Raw genomic sequence first — 16,044 nt, forward strand, 5'->3', positions numbered from 1 at the left:
CGGACTTCCTGCTGAGTTGACGTAATGGTGCAATGTAACTTTTTTGTACGTCTAAGTGTGATACACATGTCCACCGAATTTCGTGCATGTAGGTAAATGGAGTGGCCGGGACATCTGTTTAGGGGCGCCAGCGAGTCATTTGGCCACGCCCACTCGCGATTCCACTAAAATACCACATTTTTCGCTGGGAGAGACAGATGTACCAACTTTCATGAGTTTTTGAATATTATAAAGCCTCCAAAAATGCAGTTGTTTACAGAGAATCATAATAATCGCTTGGATAACAATAGGGCTTTTGCACCATCGGTGCTCGGGTCTTAATTACAGAACAGATACCAGACTCAGTCAGTCAGTTTTTATATATAATAATATATGCATAATACCTCTTTCACTTATACATTTAGATACATATAGATGCCTAGTTAAAGTGAAATCCTTCTGAGTTTTTACTGGAAGCAATTTTGAAGATGTGAAAAGGATATTTGATCAAATACATCAAATTTAACAATACTATCTGGCAGCTTGTAAAGGCCAGCTTGGTTAGCAGTAGACTGATAGCAAAAAATGTAATTAAAAAATTGTAAATCAACAATCCTAACACAGCTGTAAGAAAAAAAAAAATCTGTGAAATACTACCTATTTATCATACTGTGCACCAAATTTATTGTCAGCTAGTTTATTTGAGTGCTTGAATTCTGACTATGTAAATATCCATGTCATGTCCAAAAGCATGCGCAACTCTCTGCTAACATTAAGTGTCTAAAATCTGAATTTACTACTCAGTAGATTAAAATATTCAGTGTACGTTTTATAGTAAAATAGTGAATGAAGTGTGAGTGAAGGGTGTGTGGGTGTGTGTGTGTGTGAGGCATTAGTCATCGCTGTGATTCCCAGTAGATTTAGCAGGTCTTTTCAGGAAGGCTGGGTATTTGTGGAGCAGCCACGCTCATAATGGGCTTAGCATTAGCATCAGATTAGCACTGATAGCAGACTTTTCAGACCTGATAGATTTGCTCTGTGGGAATTAGCCACACACTCTGTGCTCTTTTGACCTCTGAGTAAAGCCACAGGATGACTTCTTCGCTGCCACCTGCTGTCTGCAGGACCAGACAGTGCCTCAGTTTGAACAGGAAGCTGCATTAGTTGACAGTTTTATTAGAAATGTCTCCGTCTTGGGCCTGCAACAGCGAAAGTATCATGTCTCTTTTAAGTGAGGCCGTGTAGATTTACCCAAATATAATTCTTCATTGTCAGGAAGTGAATTTTTCTTTTCACACTCCTTCAAAAAGCACCTTATTGTGTTCGTAAAGAGGAATTAATTCTTTCACCCTGACCATCCTGTTCCTTTCCAGATCTTTCTGCGGGTAGCGGAGGAAACTGGTGTGGACGCTGAACCAGAGCTGCAGGCTGAACCTCCTAACAACCAGCCGCAGCCTTCAGGGCAGAGAGCTGAGGGGCAACCTGCTGAAGAACCAGAGACAGGTGTGCACACACACTCAGACGCATACTGTAGCTTTGTGTGGATACCGCTCATCATGTACAGCTCGTCTCTTGTTTCATGTCCCATTGTGACTGTTTGTTTCCATAATGCTGCCAGGAGGGAAAAGGCTTCGTAAACAAGGTACCTTCAGCTCACCACCTGCTGAAAATAATCATTAGACAGAAAGAATACGTGTTTTTATTTCTCCCCAAGATTAAATTCACAATACTTGTAAAATGTATGTTCTTGTACTTCCTAGTTTTGACTCTCAAAGAATTATGGGTTAATAGAAACTTAACACAGAAATTTGAATTCCAAATTTTACATGCATTCAGGGTTTCTCTCTTAAATCTAAAGACTGAAAATCCATAAGGCATAAACACTCCACTGAAATTAGATATTTAAATGTCAGTAGCTGTTTAGGCTAGATTGAGGCACCACACACCACAGCTATTCACTAGCAGTAGGTTAAATAATTAAATGCAAAAGTTGATAAATAGGCAAATTGTAAAATCCATAACAATGTGTCGGTCAGCTGTTATGTCACGTTTCTACTGTAGTTTTCTGTGGTTGTGATCTGAGAGGAATCTCCATCATATCAAAGGTGTCCATGTCATGTCTCGCTCCATGCCAACTGTATCGGTGTAAGTTCTCACACTGTGTTTATCGGGCCTGCAGAACCTCAGGAGACAGACCTGCTGAGTGGAGACGGTCGAGGTGGGGTTCCTCTGACCGGCTGGTGGCTGACGTGGCAGCAGCTGAGAGCTCTCTTCATCAAACGCTGGCTCTACGCTCGGAGGAGCCGCAGGGGGTTCTTCGCTCAGGTGCGTCCAAAGACCATCTGCCAGCAGAGGATTATGGTTCCCATAATGTCCACCCAGTTTAATCAGTTGATTTTGTCAACTGAAAATGTTTTGCTCGTGGACTCCTCAAGTTTTTGTAGTTTATTTTTCTGTAGAAAAGTGTATCTATATGTCATTAGACACAGACAATAAGAGTTGAATCTTCTCTTCAAGTTGATCCTGTGAAGTGACAGTGATTTGTGCTTCAGATTGTTCTGCCTGCTGTGTTCGTGCTGGTCGCCCTGCTCTTCAGCCTTATTGTTCCTCCATTCGGGAAGTACCCCAATCTGCAGTTGCAGCCCTGGATGTACGGAGAGCAGTACACCTTCTTCAGGTAGGACTGCACCCAAACACTCTCCAATTACCTTAGTCTGCACTGTTTCCTCTGTTGTGAATTAGTCTGATCTGCTCTGTCACTCGGACAGAGGTTACAAGCTACAAACTGCTGGTCGTTTACTCACTTAATGTTGTTACAGTTTCCCTTACCTATGGTTTAATATTGACAGCAACGACGCCCCTGGGAGCCCAGCCATGGAGAACCTGCTGGAAGCTCTGCTGGACCGCCCAGGCTTTGGTACCAAGTGCATGGAGAAAGAGGAGGAGGACAACAGCAAGTAAGACCATCTGTGCAAAGACAAGACTTTGTCTCAGTTTGAGTAGTGAAGGGAGTAGTAAAGGAAGTGGGACACATGGTTCTGAGACATCAGGATCTTCAACATAGTACAAAAAAAAGTATGAAAAACATGATAGAAGGTAGATGGTAGAAATAAAACCACCTTTTCTGGGTTTTTCTCAAAGTGTAATTTTTTGATTGAGAGTATTAAACAATATGTGACCTCCACTGGTAGAAGTAGTAGTATCAGCATATTTCAACATCCGCTATAAGCTAATTTATGGGTTTGGGAGAATCTGTATTCCTTTTAAATATATTCATTGGTTTAATGCACTTGAACGTGATACCAGACATTCGTAAAGTGTTCAGTGATTGAACCTTCTCCCTGCAGGAGCCCCCAGTGTGAAGCTGAGCGGAGTGGCCTGTTCACGAGGCCACAGTTATCCTACGCCACCTGGCAGATGTTTAACAGAGGCAACTGGAGCAAAGACAGACCTTCACCTGATTGTCAGTGCAGCACAGAGAAGGTCCGCCGGATGCTGCCCGACTGCCCGCAGGGTGCTGGTGGGATTCCTCCTCCGCAGGTCAGTGTGGTGTCAGATCCGGCTGATTTACTACGAATGTTCTGGATTCTGCTTCAGAGGTTTCAGATTGGACTGAAAATATTACCAGTTAACTGAAAACTGATCTAAAGGCAAAACACAGCTAAAATTATCTGAAGCCTGATGACATTTTTTATTGACGGTTCACTTGTTTATGTTATTATATAGTGTAATATGCTGTAGCGTGTGTCTGTATTGAATTGGGCCCTACTAGACCATTTCAATTTGTTAATTTTCAGATGAAGAGGGTGACTGGAGACATCCTTCAAAATCTGACAAGTTATAACATCTCTGATTACCTGGTGAAGACCTACTCTCAAATCCTCAAGAAAAGGTACCTTATGAACTCAACACAATAAGGTGCATTATTTATTGTATTTGTTACCTATGTTCAACAGTGTGTGTTTTTGTTTTAAAGCAGATTGTTGGACATTTAAATATAGTTTTGATTTATTTGCATCCCAATAAAGATAATGCTTCACCATAATCATATATGCTATTTGACTGTGTAAACTCTCCTTGATTGACATTTTTCTGTCATTTTTGAAGCCCAATTACATAATGATCTTAAACTTTTTTCCTCTGTGATAAACAGCCTAAAAACCAAGAAGTGGGTGAATGAGTTCAGGTAAGTTGCATCTAAAATATCTGCAGTACTCATTCTGTAGCTGTGATTTGTGTCAATTAACTATCATACTTGTTTTAAGTTTACTCTGCTGAAAGACTGTTATAATAGTTCTAAAAGTTATTTACAGTTTAACTTCTGTTGCAGATATGGAGGCTTCTCTCTCGGCGGCAGTGCCACGCAGACTGTATCACAGGTTCATCATCTCCAAGACTCCGTCATGGCAATCAGGACTCGTTACCGAGTCCCACAGGTACAGTAAGATCTGAAGGTTGTTTAGCAACACTGATGTCTCCTTAATGTTTGTGACTTCATGTTTTGATGCCTTCATTTTCTTTTGTTCATCACAGAACAGTTCACTGGATCATCTGCTAAACAGACTGCCAGAGTTTGTGGGAGGACTAAACAGTCAAAACAATGTCAAGGTAAATGGTTGTCAAGTCCAGTGTATTATTTTTCTGCTTCTTTGCCAAATGAAGAAAATCAGACTTTGTGTTTGAATATTTCCAGCAGCTCCGACAGCATTTCAGTTACTTTGGTCAGAGCTCTTTTCCATTTTAAATGTCATTTCTGTATTTGCTGTACTCAGGTGTGGTACAACAACAAAGGTTGGCACTCCATGGTGTCTTTTGTCAACGTGATGAACAACGGGCTGCTGAGAGCGAGCCTCCCGCCTGGTCCAGAGAGGAGAAGACACGGCATCACGGCCTACAATCACCCACTCAACCTCACCAAGGAGCAACTCACTGAAATGGCCATGTGAGTTCACTGTACTGGAGATTTAGGTTTAGATTTTCCATATTCTTTGAAAAGGGAAAGCAGTGATGCAAATATGTAGTAAATGCACCAAAATGTTTAAAAACAAATCAAAACAATTGTCAGGCAGTATTTTGTTTTTTCACAAAATATCTTTTCTTGTATTTTAATGTGTGTTTCCGCCTGCTTTCTCTTCCAGGATGACCACATCAGTAGATGTTCTGGTTTCCATCTGTGTGATCTTTGCCATGTCCTTCGTACCGGCCAGTTTCATCCTTTTTCTGATTGAGGAGCGAGTCAGCAAAGCCAAACACCTGCAGTTTGTCAGCGGGGTCAAACCCATCCTCTACTGGCTGGCCAACTTTCTCTGGGACATGGTCAGTATTCAAAAGGAAGGAGAAGAGACATCTTTGTCACTCCAGCAGGCACACAACCTGAAACAGAAACCGCACACTTTCTCTTATATTCAAGCACTGTCAGGCTTATCATGTTTAGAAGGTGTAAGATCTCCCCCCCAGTTTTTCAGTCGATGATCTGCATTACTTTATCAACAGCAGAGATTAATATTCACTGGCTCGTATACAACATGAGGCTCTTTTTACTGAATTTTATTGTTGTCATTTTCTCAGTTAAACTACACCGTCCCGGCCACCATGGTGGTGCTGATCTTCATCAGTTTCCAGCAGCAGTCGTACGTCTCTGAGACCAACCTGCCGGCTCTCGTCCTCCTCCTCCTGCTCTACGGGTGCGTTTCAGCAGTGTGTCACACTTCTAAGATCTCTTATCTTAAATAAGGAAATAAGTGTGTCTGTCTTTTCTGATTGGATAACCTAATGATCCTTTCTAGGTGGTCCATAACCCCTCTGATGTACCCAGCATCCTTTTTGTTCTCCGTGCCGAGCACAGCTTATGTGGTGCTGACCTCCATCAACCTCTTCATTGGAATCAACGGCAGCGTCGCCACCTTCGTCCTTGAGCTGTTTGTAGATGAGGTATAAACTAATCCAGCCGGAGTATACGACATCATAAAAATAAGCAATCATTTGAATGAATGCTCCTTTAACTGGTACATGCTTTGTGGATGATTTTGTCTTTCTAGCATCTCAATGAAGTCAACAGGATCCTGAAGAAGGTGTTTTTAATCTTCCCTCATTTCTGCTTGGGACGAGGACTCATCGACATGGCCAAAAACCAGGCCATGGCAGACGCCTTCCAGAGACTCGGTACCTGAATGTCAGCCTCTAAAAAGATATCTGCCTTTACCTCAGGACACTGTAAAGTTGTTTGTTTTCATTCTTGCTGCTCATTTTTGTTTTTGTAGACAAAAGAAGATTTTCATCAGGAGTGTATACAAACACTTGACCTGCATGTTAGACACGGCATTAAATATATACAAGAAGACATATGTGTAAATAAAGAATGTGTCTGTGTCCTCTGCAGGCACCAAACAGACTCTGGACCCTCTTCAGTGGGACTTTGTCGGGAAGAACCTGTTCGCCATGGCAGCTGAAGGTGTTATCTTCTTCATCTTCACTATTCTCCTGCAGTACAAGTTCTTCATTCGCTTCAGGTATGTTTAACTATCTCCCCCTTTTCTTTTTCCAGTTTTTTTTTTTTCATCTCAGAACTTCTCTACCATTCATCAGATGATACACAGTGTTTGAACATTATTAATGTTTCAGCACAGTGGCAGTAACCATTGACGTGTTCAGTTATGGTTATTTTTTTTCTTTACTTAGATCTCCTGCAGGAGTTTAAAGCATAACGTACCATTGCAATTTGTTTATGTCATCATGAATGTTTGTCAGATGAATGAATAAAAATCCGACTAAATAAATCATGAATTAATTAGACAAATTTTGTAGTTTGTAGATGAGATAAATGAACGTGTCTGTCTGTGTTGAAACCGGACACAGATTGTTTTCATAGTTACACCATTCCACAGTAGCAGAGCTTTATAATACAGAGGGATGTTTTCTCTTTCTTCAGGCCATGGTGGACAAATCCTGTGATGCCTCCTCTCGGTCCGGAGGACGAGGACGTTGCCAGGGAGAGAGAGAGGGTCAAACGTGGTAGAGCCCAGTTCGACATTCTCACCATGTTTGACCTGAGCAAGGTATAAAGATAAACAGTACAACTGGAACTGTGTGTCATCGTCCTCCTCTCCAACACTGTTGTGGCTGAATCTCTGCTTTTAGCTGACTTTGATGAAATGACAACGCTTACAAATGATTTACACTTCTTATTTAAATCCTGTTTGTAAGAACTGGATGTGTATTCTTGTTTGTTTGTCTGCCATCATACCTACAACTGTAAACCAATGCATAAATTGTCACAGAATCACAACAAAAAGGCACATTTCTGTTAACTGACAACTACTTTATTGGCCAATTTATTTATCATACAGTTGCTTCACAATAAAAGCCCGTTTTCTCCTCGGATACATACTGACGTCCGCTCTTATACAGATAATAACTTGTGCAACTCAATATAATGCAACCAGTGCAGGTTTTTTTTAATATCTGAAACATCTTTTTGCACCCACACATGCGTTCAGTCACACCGATGAGCTCTCTCCTCTACTTCTGGTCCGACACTGACATACTGCTGCTCTCCACGACTGCATCACTGTGAAGTCACATTTGATAACTTTTTGTCTTTCAGGTTTATAAATCAGGCAGAAAGCCGGCGGTAGATCGTCTTTGTCTCGGGATTCCCCGCGGTGAGGTGAGAGTTACACACCAAATGATCACGTCGCAGTGCAGTGACGACAGACACACGTTTGTAACTTCCAGCTCTGTCTTTGTCATCTGTTCAGTCAATATCTGAGATCTTTGCTAGTTTGCTCAGTTCAGGTGATGTATCATAATGGTTATTTTATTACTGGTACTGTTATTATTTCTACTTTAGCTGCTGCTTCTACAGCTACTGTTAATACTTCTACAAGTAGTGCTGCAGTTTCTACAAATACTGTAACTTCTTACTCCTGCTGCTAATACTGCTCCTACTGTTTCAGCTCCTACTATAGCTACTACAAGCTTATGCTGCTTAAAGGTTATGTTAAGTGGGAATAAAATATGTTTGTAAAATGGTGTTGTTCTGTGTCTTCCCTCCAGTGTTTCGGCCTGCTCGGGGTGAACGGAGCAGGGAAGACTTCTACATTTCGTATGCTGACTGGTGATACACCCATCACACACGGAAAGGCTTTCCTCAGTAACCACAGGTAAGAAACTTGGTCACAGCTGCAGTGACTTCAACCTCCACAAAAGCTTTGTATTACTAAATCCCTGATATCATCTGTTTGGTTCTCAGTGTTCTGACAGACATGGAGCAAGTCCACCAGCTGATGGGTTACTGTCCGCAGTTTGACGCCATCAGTGACCTGCTGACGGGTCGGGAACATTTGGAGCTGTACGCCCGCCTGCGGGGAGTGCCAGAGGTGTCTGTCACCAAGGTAACTTCACGTAAAGATAAGCCTGAAGGTACAATGAATGAAGAAAGATGCAGTGAAGAGTTGTTGTCTTTATATAAAACGTCTTATGTTACCTTGAGAGGTCAAAGGTCGGGGCAACCCGGTAGCTGAGTGGTAAGGGCTCGTACCACATGCAGCGAGTCCTCTGGCCGGATATTTACTGCATGTTTTTCCCCTGTTCCCTTCCGCCACTTTTCTTCTCTGTCTACTCAGCGCTATCTTGACAAAGTCAAAAATGGATTTGGGCCAGTTGTTTACACTGAACATGCTGCTCTGTCTCAGTGATGTATGTCACTCTGCTGCTCTGTAGGTGGCGCAGTGGGGGGTAAAGAGGCTGGGGCTGACCCAGTATGCAGAGCAGGAGGCCGGAGGCTACAGCGGAGGCAACAAGAGGAAACTCTCCACGGCCATCTCCCTCATCGGTGCTCCACCTGTTATATTCCTGGTGAGGATTAAACAGAACAGCTGGAGAGCAAAAGCTTGATTCACGAAACCAAGGATGAACCTCTCAGAAATGAGTGACCTCGATCCATAACGCACATTATCTTAACTCACATATTGCTCTTTGTTTCCTTCCTTCGCCTGCTGTCAGGATGAGCCCACCACTGGTATGGACCCAAAAGCCAAAAGGTTTTTGTGGAACTGCATCCTCAGCGTCACCAAAGAGGGAAGAGCTGTAGTTCTCACCTCCCACAGGTAGGAGGAGATGGACTCTGAATTATCATGTACAAACCCAAGAGAAAGGGATTTTAGTCCAAGACAGGGGATGACACAACTCACTTCTCCATCACACCACACAAACATGATGCAAAGAAAAAAAAAATCATCTACTGCTGTATTTGCAGCTAAAGCTTTATTTAGAGTGTAAATGTTAATGTGTTTTACTCTGTGTCTGTTTGGTCAGTATGGAGGAGTGTGAGGCTCTCTGCACCAGGATGGCCATCATGGTCAACGGCAGGTTTCAGTGTCTCGGATCTGTACAACACCTGAAGAACAGGTAACCACACACTACACTCCTTCCCGGTTTAATGTTTATGTATTCAGTCTACATTGTGCATTCATTCAGTCGTGCATTCCCCCTCCTCGGCTGTATCAATCTCTAAATTAACACTGGGCTTTTTGAAAACAAAGTTTGCCTCGTGAGATTCTCCTCTGAGGTGAAGAGGTCCGTGAAGGATCGTGTCTGTGCTGATATCTGTGAGAGTTTAGCGCCACACTAAAACGGGCTGATTCGGTCACTTGATGAGGTTTACAGTCATGAGACGACAGAAAACTGAAGCAATCAGGCTCTGAACTGTGATGTCAAAGAAAACATGATTTCAACATGATTTGACTAAAGTTACGGATCATCAATTCACCATTAGTGCCATGGAAAACAATACAGTTTAGATCCGGGTCATAAATGATCATAAAATCCTAAAGCTATAAATTACCATCAAATTCTTTTAGATGAGATGATAAAGATATAAAATGTTTTGGTGTTTGTCATTCAGATGATTTTTTTTAACCTGCTGGAACATGTATAGCTTCTTCCTTAGTATTTCTGGTTGTATTGGACCAATCAGGAAGCAGGACTGGTTCATGGCAGAGTTGGATTTGTTACATATAAATGCATGGGTTTTCTTTCTCTACTCCGGCTTCCTCTCACAGTCCAAAGACATGCATGTTAGGTTAATTAGTGATTCTAAATTGGCTGCAGGTGTGAATGTGAGTGTGAATGGTTGTCTCTGTCTTGCCCTGTGATGGACTGCAACCTGTCACGTACAGCACGCTCCATTTTTTTTTAACTGTATTGATGTGAAGGTGACATGTTGAATCTTGACTTTTGTTTCCATCCAACCCGTCTTTCAGGTTCGGCGACGGCTACACCATCATCCTCCGTTTGGGGGACACCAAATCCGACCCCGACTCGTCTCTCGTCAGCACCTACATGCAGAAGTCTTTTCCCAGCATCGAGCTGAAGGAGCAGCACCAGAACGTGCTGCAGTACCAGCTGCCCTCGCACACCTGCTCCCTGGCTCGGGTCTTTGACGTGCTGGCCAACAACTACGAGGAGCTGGACATCGTCGACTTCTCCGTCTCACAGACCACGCTGGACCAGGTGAGGGCGACGATGCGGCTGCGATGAAACCATTCAAACCTCTCCAGCGTGTTAACTGATAAACATTTCTGCAAAAGGTGGTGTGATTGTCCTGATCTGGGATCTAGTGCATCCAGTCCTTTATTCTCAGGAAGACAACAAGAATTGAAGTGTCTTTGAATGAATAGCTAATAAGAATACTAAGGTGGATGAAAAAGTTCAGAGAAGCTGTAATCTCCGTGAATCAGTACTCCAAATTGTGTTCTTTGATTTACTTGACAATAATAACAAAATAAACTGAGGGTTGGGTCAATAAGGGGAAAGGTATTGAGAATCCCACCCATTGATCTGAATCTACCTAAGTTCTTTATGCATTTATACATGTTACTCTGAAATGTTACAAATGTTTAAACTGCGGATTTGACTTTTAGCTTTAAGGTATTTAATGTTGCTGACTCTTAGTTATTCTGAAAAAGCAGCTACAAGCCAGCACGAATGCTTCTACTGGATATATTAGCATGCATGCAAAGATGTGTTCACAACAAGAAAGCAAGCAATAGCTGAATCTTAATGGATGGAAAAACAATCATATGGATATGAATCGATGTGACACTAAAGCGCCTTTGTTTCTGTAGGTGTTTGTCAGCTTTGCTAAAGAGCAGACTGATGACGACCATCTCACAGATGTGGTCGTCAGCAATGGGACGGTCCAACCGAACCCGCCCGCCCAAATAAACCCTCCCGAAACCATCATCCAACCACAACCACCGGTCAAACCTCCTCAGCCGAGCAAAGCTCCGCAGCCGCCGGGGAAGTCATCGGACAGCAATCCAAAAGCAGGTAAACCAAAAAAGGCAAAAGCTAGCAAGGGGAAATCTACCGCAGAGAAGAGCAGCGGTGTGGCGATGAGCAGATTGTCCCAGCCGGAGGAAAAGGGACTGGAGTCAACTCAGACGAGCCGCAGGGGCAGCAGCGCGTCCAGCAGCAGCAGTAGTGGTGTTCAGAGAGGAACCACTCAACCTCAAATGTCCAAACACAGAGCAGAGAGCTCCAGCAAAGATCCCTCTGCTCTCTTTATAGTCGGCAGCAACTTACAGGACAGCGCACTCTGAAGTGGACTGGTGCAACACGAACGGACCAAAGACAGACAGAAGCTTTTTATTACTCCCTGTATGTTCATGTGAAAGATGCACAGTGTGACAACAACATGAATCACCTGAGCTCTTTAAGACAGACAAAAAAAAAAAGGACTAAAGTGTTACTGTGGGGGAAAAATTAGTCTTTAGAGTTACAGTAATTTATCTTCTGAAGAACGAACCAAAAGTCCTTCCTCATAACGGCTTTGGTGCCTTGTTCACCTGTTCACTTTATATGGGCTGATAAATCTTCCACTGTGTCTTCTCTCCAAAGCAACGGCTTATTTCCCCTGGATGAGTATTAGGCAGGGCTCAGTGTGAAAACAGTGAGAGGTGTTCCTCAGGACTCAATCAGTGGACCTCTTACAGTCTCATCTTTATGTTCCAGAAAGCACTTTAAAAAAGAAAATGCTGCAAACACTCAGACAGTCGCTGACATACATGTGTTTACATGTAACTATGAACTCGTATTTATAGCTCAGAAAGCATTTGAGAGGCTGTTTCAGGACAATATACAATATATCTGTTACAGGGTGAGAATTCTATTGCAAGTTTATTGTTGAATACCTCTTAAATCTTTATTGAAGAACTTTTCAGCTGTTGTTGTTTTGTAAATTTCAACTTTATTTTTCCTTTTGTCTGTCAAAATGTTTTTTTTTTTGTATATATTTTGTGTGGTTTGTCATTGGCCAACAGTGTCACTGTCCAGTGGAGGGTATTATGTATGATGGGGAGGAGTCTGCCTGGTTTCTTTTTGTATTAATGAAGTTATGTCTTGCTTTCCATCTTTCTGTATGTCATGTTTGGGAATCAGACTAGCGGGATTCCTGAGCGGTCCTGGAAAGTTCTGGAAATCTCATTTAATTACGAAAATATGAAACGACAGACTCGGGCTCAAGTTTCAGCTGTATTTTAAATTGAAACGCAAGATGCCAAACTCTCCAAATTAAATTAAAGACATCATAATATATCAAAGATGAAACAATCCAAGACATTTTAACTTTACCTTCAACAGTTGTTTTTACGATAGACACTTTATTTATTTGTTGTCAAACAAATGACACGACTGCTGAATGTTACTGCACTGTTAGATATGTACAAGATATTATATTACTATAGTAAATACAGGCATGAGACAAACATAAAGTATCAGAAGGGTTTCATTCCAAAATGCAAACTGTTTTAAAAAAAAGATAAAATGATAAAAGGCGACCTCGTGGCCGAGCGGTTCGGACTTCTCACTCTCCTGCTCTTTGCCACATTTCCTGTCTGTCTCTGAAAAATAAAGCAAAACGACTGAAAAATCATCTTCAGTTAAATGTTTTGAAATATACTGAAATAATTTAAAACCTGAACTTGAAGCTGGACGTCTCATTTTGGAATGAAAGTCTGTTCTACTGAATGTACAGTTCTACTTGAACTTTAATTTATATTTGCATCCGCTGCGAGATGATCGTTATATCCTGAAAGTATGCTACCATAGAGGAAAACAATGTCTGTTGTAAAGGTTTTGTCCTGAAAGAAAATAAATATATGATTTCCAGTACCATTTTTAAAACACTGTGCTGCATGTTGTGAGTCCAGTCTGTTGGTTTTTGACGAGTCACTGCAGATTGTTGGATGTCAGGAGGTTCATCTTCGTCATGGTGAAGATGAGTGTGGGTTTGGGTGGAGAAGAAAGTGGAGGGAGTCTCATCTGTCCGTCTCCTGCGCAGCCACCTGCTGATGTTCCCGTTACTGTTCCTCTGTTTAAAGGAAAAAAGACAAAACAGAACTGAAGTCTTTTATTTGATGCTGTTGTTCATGTACGAGTTCGTTTTACTCTATGTTCACTGAAAACATTTTTACTAGTAGGGTATACACTTGGGTTCAAGGATTCAGTAATAATATGTTTAGACTTAAGTCATCGATATTGTAATTGTAATTTAATATCTTTAAATTAGATTTTTTTTTTTTAAACATATAAAAGATTCTAGTAATTTCAGGTTTGAAAAATGGGGCGAATGCAAAAGTACCGTAAACTGTGATACCACTGAGGGCCACTAGGGGTTGGCTCCAAATTGGCTTTGGCTGCATAGACTCTCATTAAATTTCTCTCTTGAAATACAAAGTCAATCCATTTTTTTTTTGTACAAGTCATAACTGTATCTTTCACTAAAGTCACTCCTTATCAGTTTTCTGGCGGTCCATCTGAAAATAATCCAGTCATTAATTAGATATTAGACCTCAAAAAGCAGTATGTTTTGGTGGCGTGTCTGTTTGATTGACAGACCGGTGGGGCAGTCAGGTTTCAGCTGCAGGTGGGCGGGATGTAGTGTCCTCAAGTTATCAATCAGATCTAGCCAGCTCGTTTAAATATGGTCACTTCTGGCTCCAAAATAATAAGATGGCGACGGCTGAAAGGCCGAATTCGAGGCTTCATAACAGTAGTTCACAAACCAATGAGTGACATCAGGCTGCTTGATTACATCTAACTGAATTCTCCGCATGGTGGCTTTCAATATAACATAAAAGTCCTCGTCTGGGGTCGGTGTTTCTGTTTGCTTTGTCCCTTCTGGGCTACTTGAGAAGCATGACGAGCTACATGGTGGGAGACACGCTCCCCTGTGGTAGATATGAAGATCTCATTATAAAGTAACAAAAACACAATGATTCTTAGTTTCATGTGATTAAACACTAATGAAAAATATATTTATGAATATTATATTCCATTTCGGACAATAAATCCTCCCAAATCCTACACACTGGCCCTTTTAATCACACATTAACATACAGTATTTACACCTCTCTGTTTAAATAATGTGCCAGACATCGACATCCTGTTTTGACATTTGGAAAACTACACCAACACCTGCATTCGCAACAATTGTTCTACATGCGCCAATGTCTTGTCATGTAATGTCATTTAAATAATGAATAATAAAATGTGCAAAGAAAATTCCTTCAGATACTCTGTAGATGGTCTGACAGGATCCAACACTGAGGACGTATAATTAAATATGGATGATGCTGTACTCTAATAAACTCTAATAGTGAACTTACCTTTTGCTCTACGACTAAGAATACATTTTTATATTCTGTAAAAGATTTTACCCAAATCTACCAAACATAGCCTACATGTTGGACATGTTTCCATCCTGCTGCCTGACACTCGTGAGCACATGGTCGGACTGTACTCGTCTCCATGGTGCTTCATCGCCGCCTGTCTTGTCCCTCCTCAATTTCTCTGTGACTGTCTGCAGCAGGGCGTCCAAGCTGGACAGGGAGATGTCGGCAAGACGAAACTCGGCCGATCTCTGCACAGACAAGAGTGAAGTCTAAACAGGAGACAAAAATGTTCCCAAATTCTGTCCGCCCAGAGACTCTCGATCCTGTTTCCCATACTACAACTGCCAAAGTCTTTAAACACTCCTTCACCACTTAGTAGGATCTTTAAGAGCAGATGTCTGCAATAATAAAAATGTCCCTAAACACTACGAGTCGTCACGTTTTGAAGTTAACTCACACTGTTGGAGCACGGGGGATTGTCCGACACCTGCCTTGTAACTGGTGCATCGCCTCCACAGACTTTTCTTGTAAAGTCTGGAGAGCTGATTGTTTCCTGCTGACATAAAGTGATGGAAGGCAGAGGCGTGCGGCACCTCTGGGTCTTCTGACAATCACACCTCCCAGGAGCTGGTTTTAGTTCAGTAATAGGCGGAAACACAAACCGAGGACTCTGTGGTTGCTTGGGTTTTGTTGCTCTCTCTGAAGTTAATCCTAACTGACAATCACCTGAGTTGAATGTCTGTTTCGGTGATTTACACACAGATGTGTTGTTTCTGCTGCCGTTTTCTGGTTTGTTTTGACTTGTACAGATGTCATTTTCTTCTTCCTCCTCTCCCTCCTCCACAGGAGCTTGTTTTATTTGAGTAATAGGCGGAAACACAAACCAAGGACTCTGTGGTTGCTTGGGTTTTGTTGCTCTCTCTGAAGTTAATCCTAACTGACAATCACCTGAGCTCCATGTCTGTTTCAAGAAATTACACACAGATGTGTTGTTTCTGCTGCTGTTGTTTTCTGGTTTGTTTTGACTTGTATAGATGTAATTTTCTTCTCCCTCCTCTTCCTCCTCCACAGGCTCCTTGGCTGAAGCCAGAACAGGCATCAAGTTGACACGCAGCCTCATTATGTTCCCTGATGTCTCACATGCAGTCTTACCCTTGTCCGTCGCGGACCTGCTGTCCGACGTGGTCTCTTTCGTCCTCTCCTTTGACTTCACAGTTCTCATGCTGCGAACTGATTTCTTAATTTCACACACAATCAGTGGGAAAGCGTCAGGTTCAGGCTTTTCTAACTTCGGTATCCTCGTCTTCTTCTCTTTCTCCATTCCAAAATACACACGAGAACAAATCCAAGAATCTTCTCTGATATTGTCCAAACATTTCTCAGAAAACGT

General features: G+C 42.0%; 1 protein-coding gene and 1 long non-coding RNA gene across 3 annotated transcripts in view; one reads left to right on the forward strand and one right to left on the reverse strand.

Annotated features, from left to right (window-relative positions):
- The window catches only part of abca7 (ATP-binding cassette, sub-family A (ABC1), member 7), a 29,419-nt gene extending 17,114 nt beyond the window's left edge, over positions 1 to 12,305 (forward strand). Inside the window, exons 26-50 of one of the 2 annotated variants that reach the window (XM_069702344.1) lie at positions 1,353 to 1,482; positions 1,598 to 1,621; positions 2,159 to 2,304; positions 2,532 to 2,656; positions 2,829 to 2,936; positions 3,327 to 3,519; positions 3,777 to 3,871; positions 4,133 to 4,165; positions 4,310 to 4,415; positions 4,513 to 4,587; positions 4,752 to 4,921; positions 5,118 to 5,295; positions 5,548 to 5,663; positions 5,766 to 5,910; positions 6,018 to 6,141; positions 6,359 to 6,488; positions 6,908 to 7,034; positions 7,583 to 7,645; positions 8,035 to 8,141; positions 8,231 to 8,372; positions 8,701 to 8,835; positions 8,983 to 9,086; positions 9,295 to 9,387; positions 10,242 to 10,491; positions 11,106 to 12,305. In XM_069702344.1, the coding sequence (XP_069558445.1) occupies positions 1,353 to 1,482; positions 1,598 to 1,621; positions 2,159 to 2,304; positions 2,532 to 2,656; positions 2,829 to 2,936; positions 3,327 to 3,519; positions 3,777 to 3,871; positions 4,133 to 4,165; positions 4,310 to 4,415; positions 4,513 to 4,587; positions 4,752 to 4,921; positions 5,118 to 5,295; positions 5,548 to 5,663; positions 5,766 to 5,910; positions 6,018 to 6,141; positions 6,359 to 6,488; positions 6,908 to 7,034; positions 7,583 to 7,645; positions 8,035 to 8,141; positions 8,231 to 8,372; positions 8,701 to 8,835; positions 8,983 to 9,086; positions 9,295 to 9,387; positions 10,242 to 10,491; positions 11,106 to 11,582 (3,396 nt within the window). In that variant the 3' untranslated portion in view covers positions 11,583 to 12,305. The remainder of the gene's footprint in view (positions 1 to 1,352; positions 1,483 to 1,597; positions 1,622 to 2,158; positions 2,305 to 2,531; positions 2,657 to 2,828; positions 2,937 to 3,326; positions 3,520 to 3,776; positions 3,872 to 4,132; positions 4,166 to 4,309; positions 4,416 to 4,512; positions 4,588 to 4,751; positions 4,922 to 5,117; positions 5,296 to 5,547; positions 5,664 to 5,765; positions 5,911 to 6,017; positions 6,142 to 6,358; positions 6,489 to 6,907; positions 7,035 to 7,582; positions 7,646 to 8,034; positions 8,142 to 8,230; positions 8,373 to 8,700; positions 8,836 to 8,982; positions 9,087 to 9,294; positions 9,388 to 10,241; positions 10,492 to 11,105) is intronic. The other variant, XM_069702345.1, reaches the window with a different exon arrangement.
- Positions 12,306 to 12,793: 488 nt separating this feature from the next.
- Positions 12,794 to 15,645, reverse strand: LOC138623065 (uncharacterized). The gene is made up of 2 exons (XR_011311059.1): positions 14,724 to 15,645; positions 12,794 to 13,351 (listed from the first exon to the last, which is right to left on the reverse strand). It is a non-coding gene; the product is annotated as an uncharacterized lncRNA (long non-coding RNA).
- Between the last annotated feature and the right edge of the window lie 399 nt (positions 15,646 to 16,044).

Source organism: Brachyistius frenatus, unplaced genomic scaffold (genome assembly GCF_029030835.1).
Source record: "Brachyistius frenatus isolate BFR_SWC_R1_liver_20210118 unplaced genomic scaffold, ASM2903083v1 Contig_41, whole genome shotgun sequence".
NCBI lineage: Eukaryota > Metazoa > Chordata > Actinopteri > Embiotocidae > Brachyistius > Brachyistius frenatus.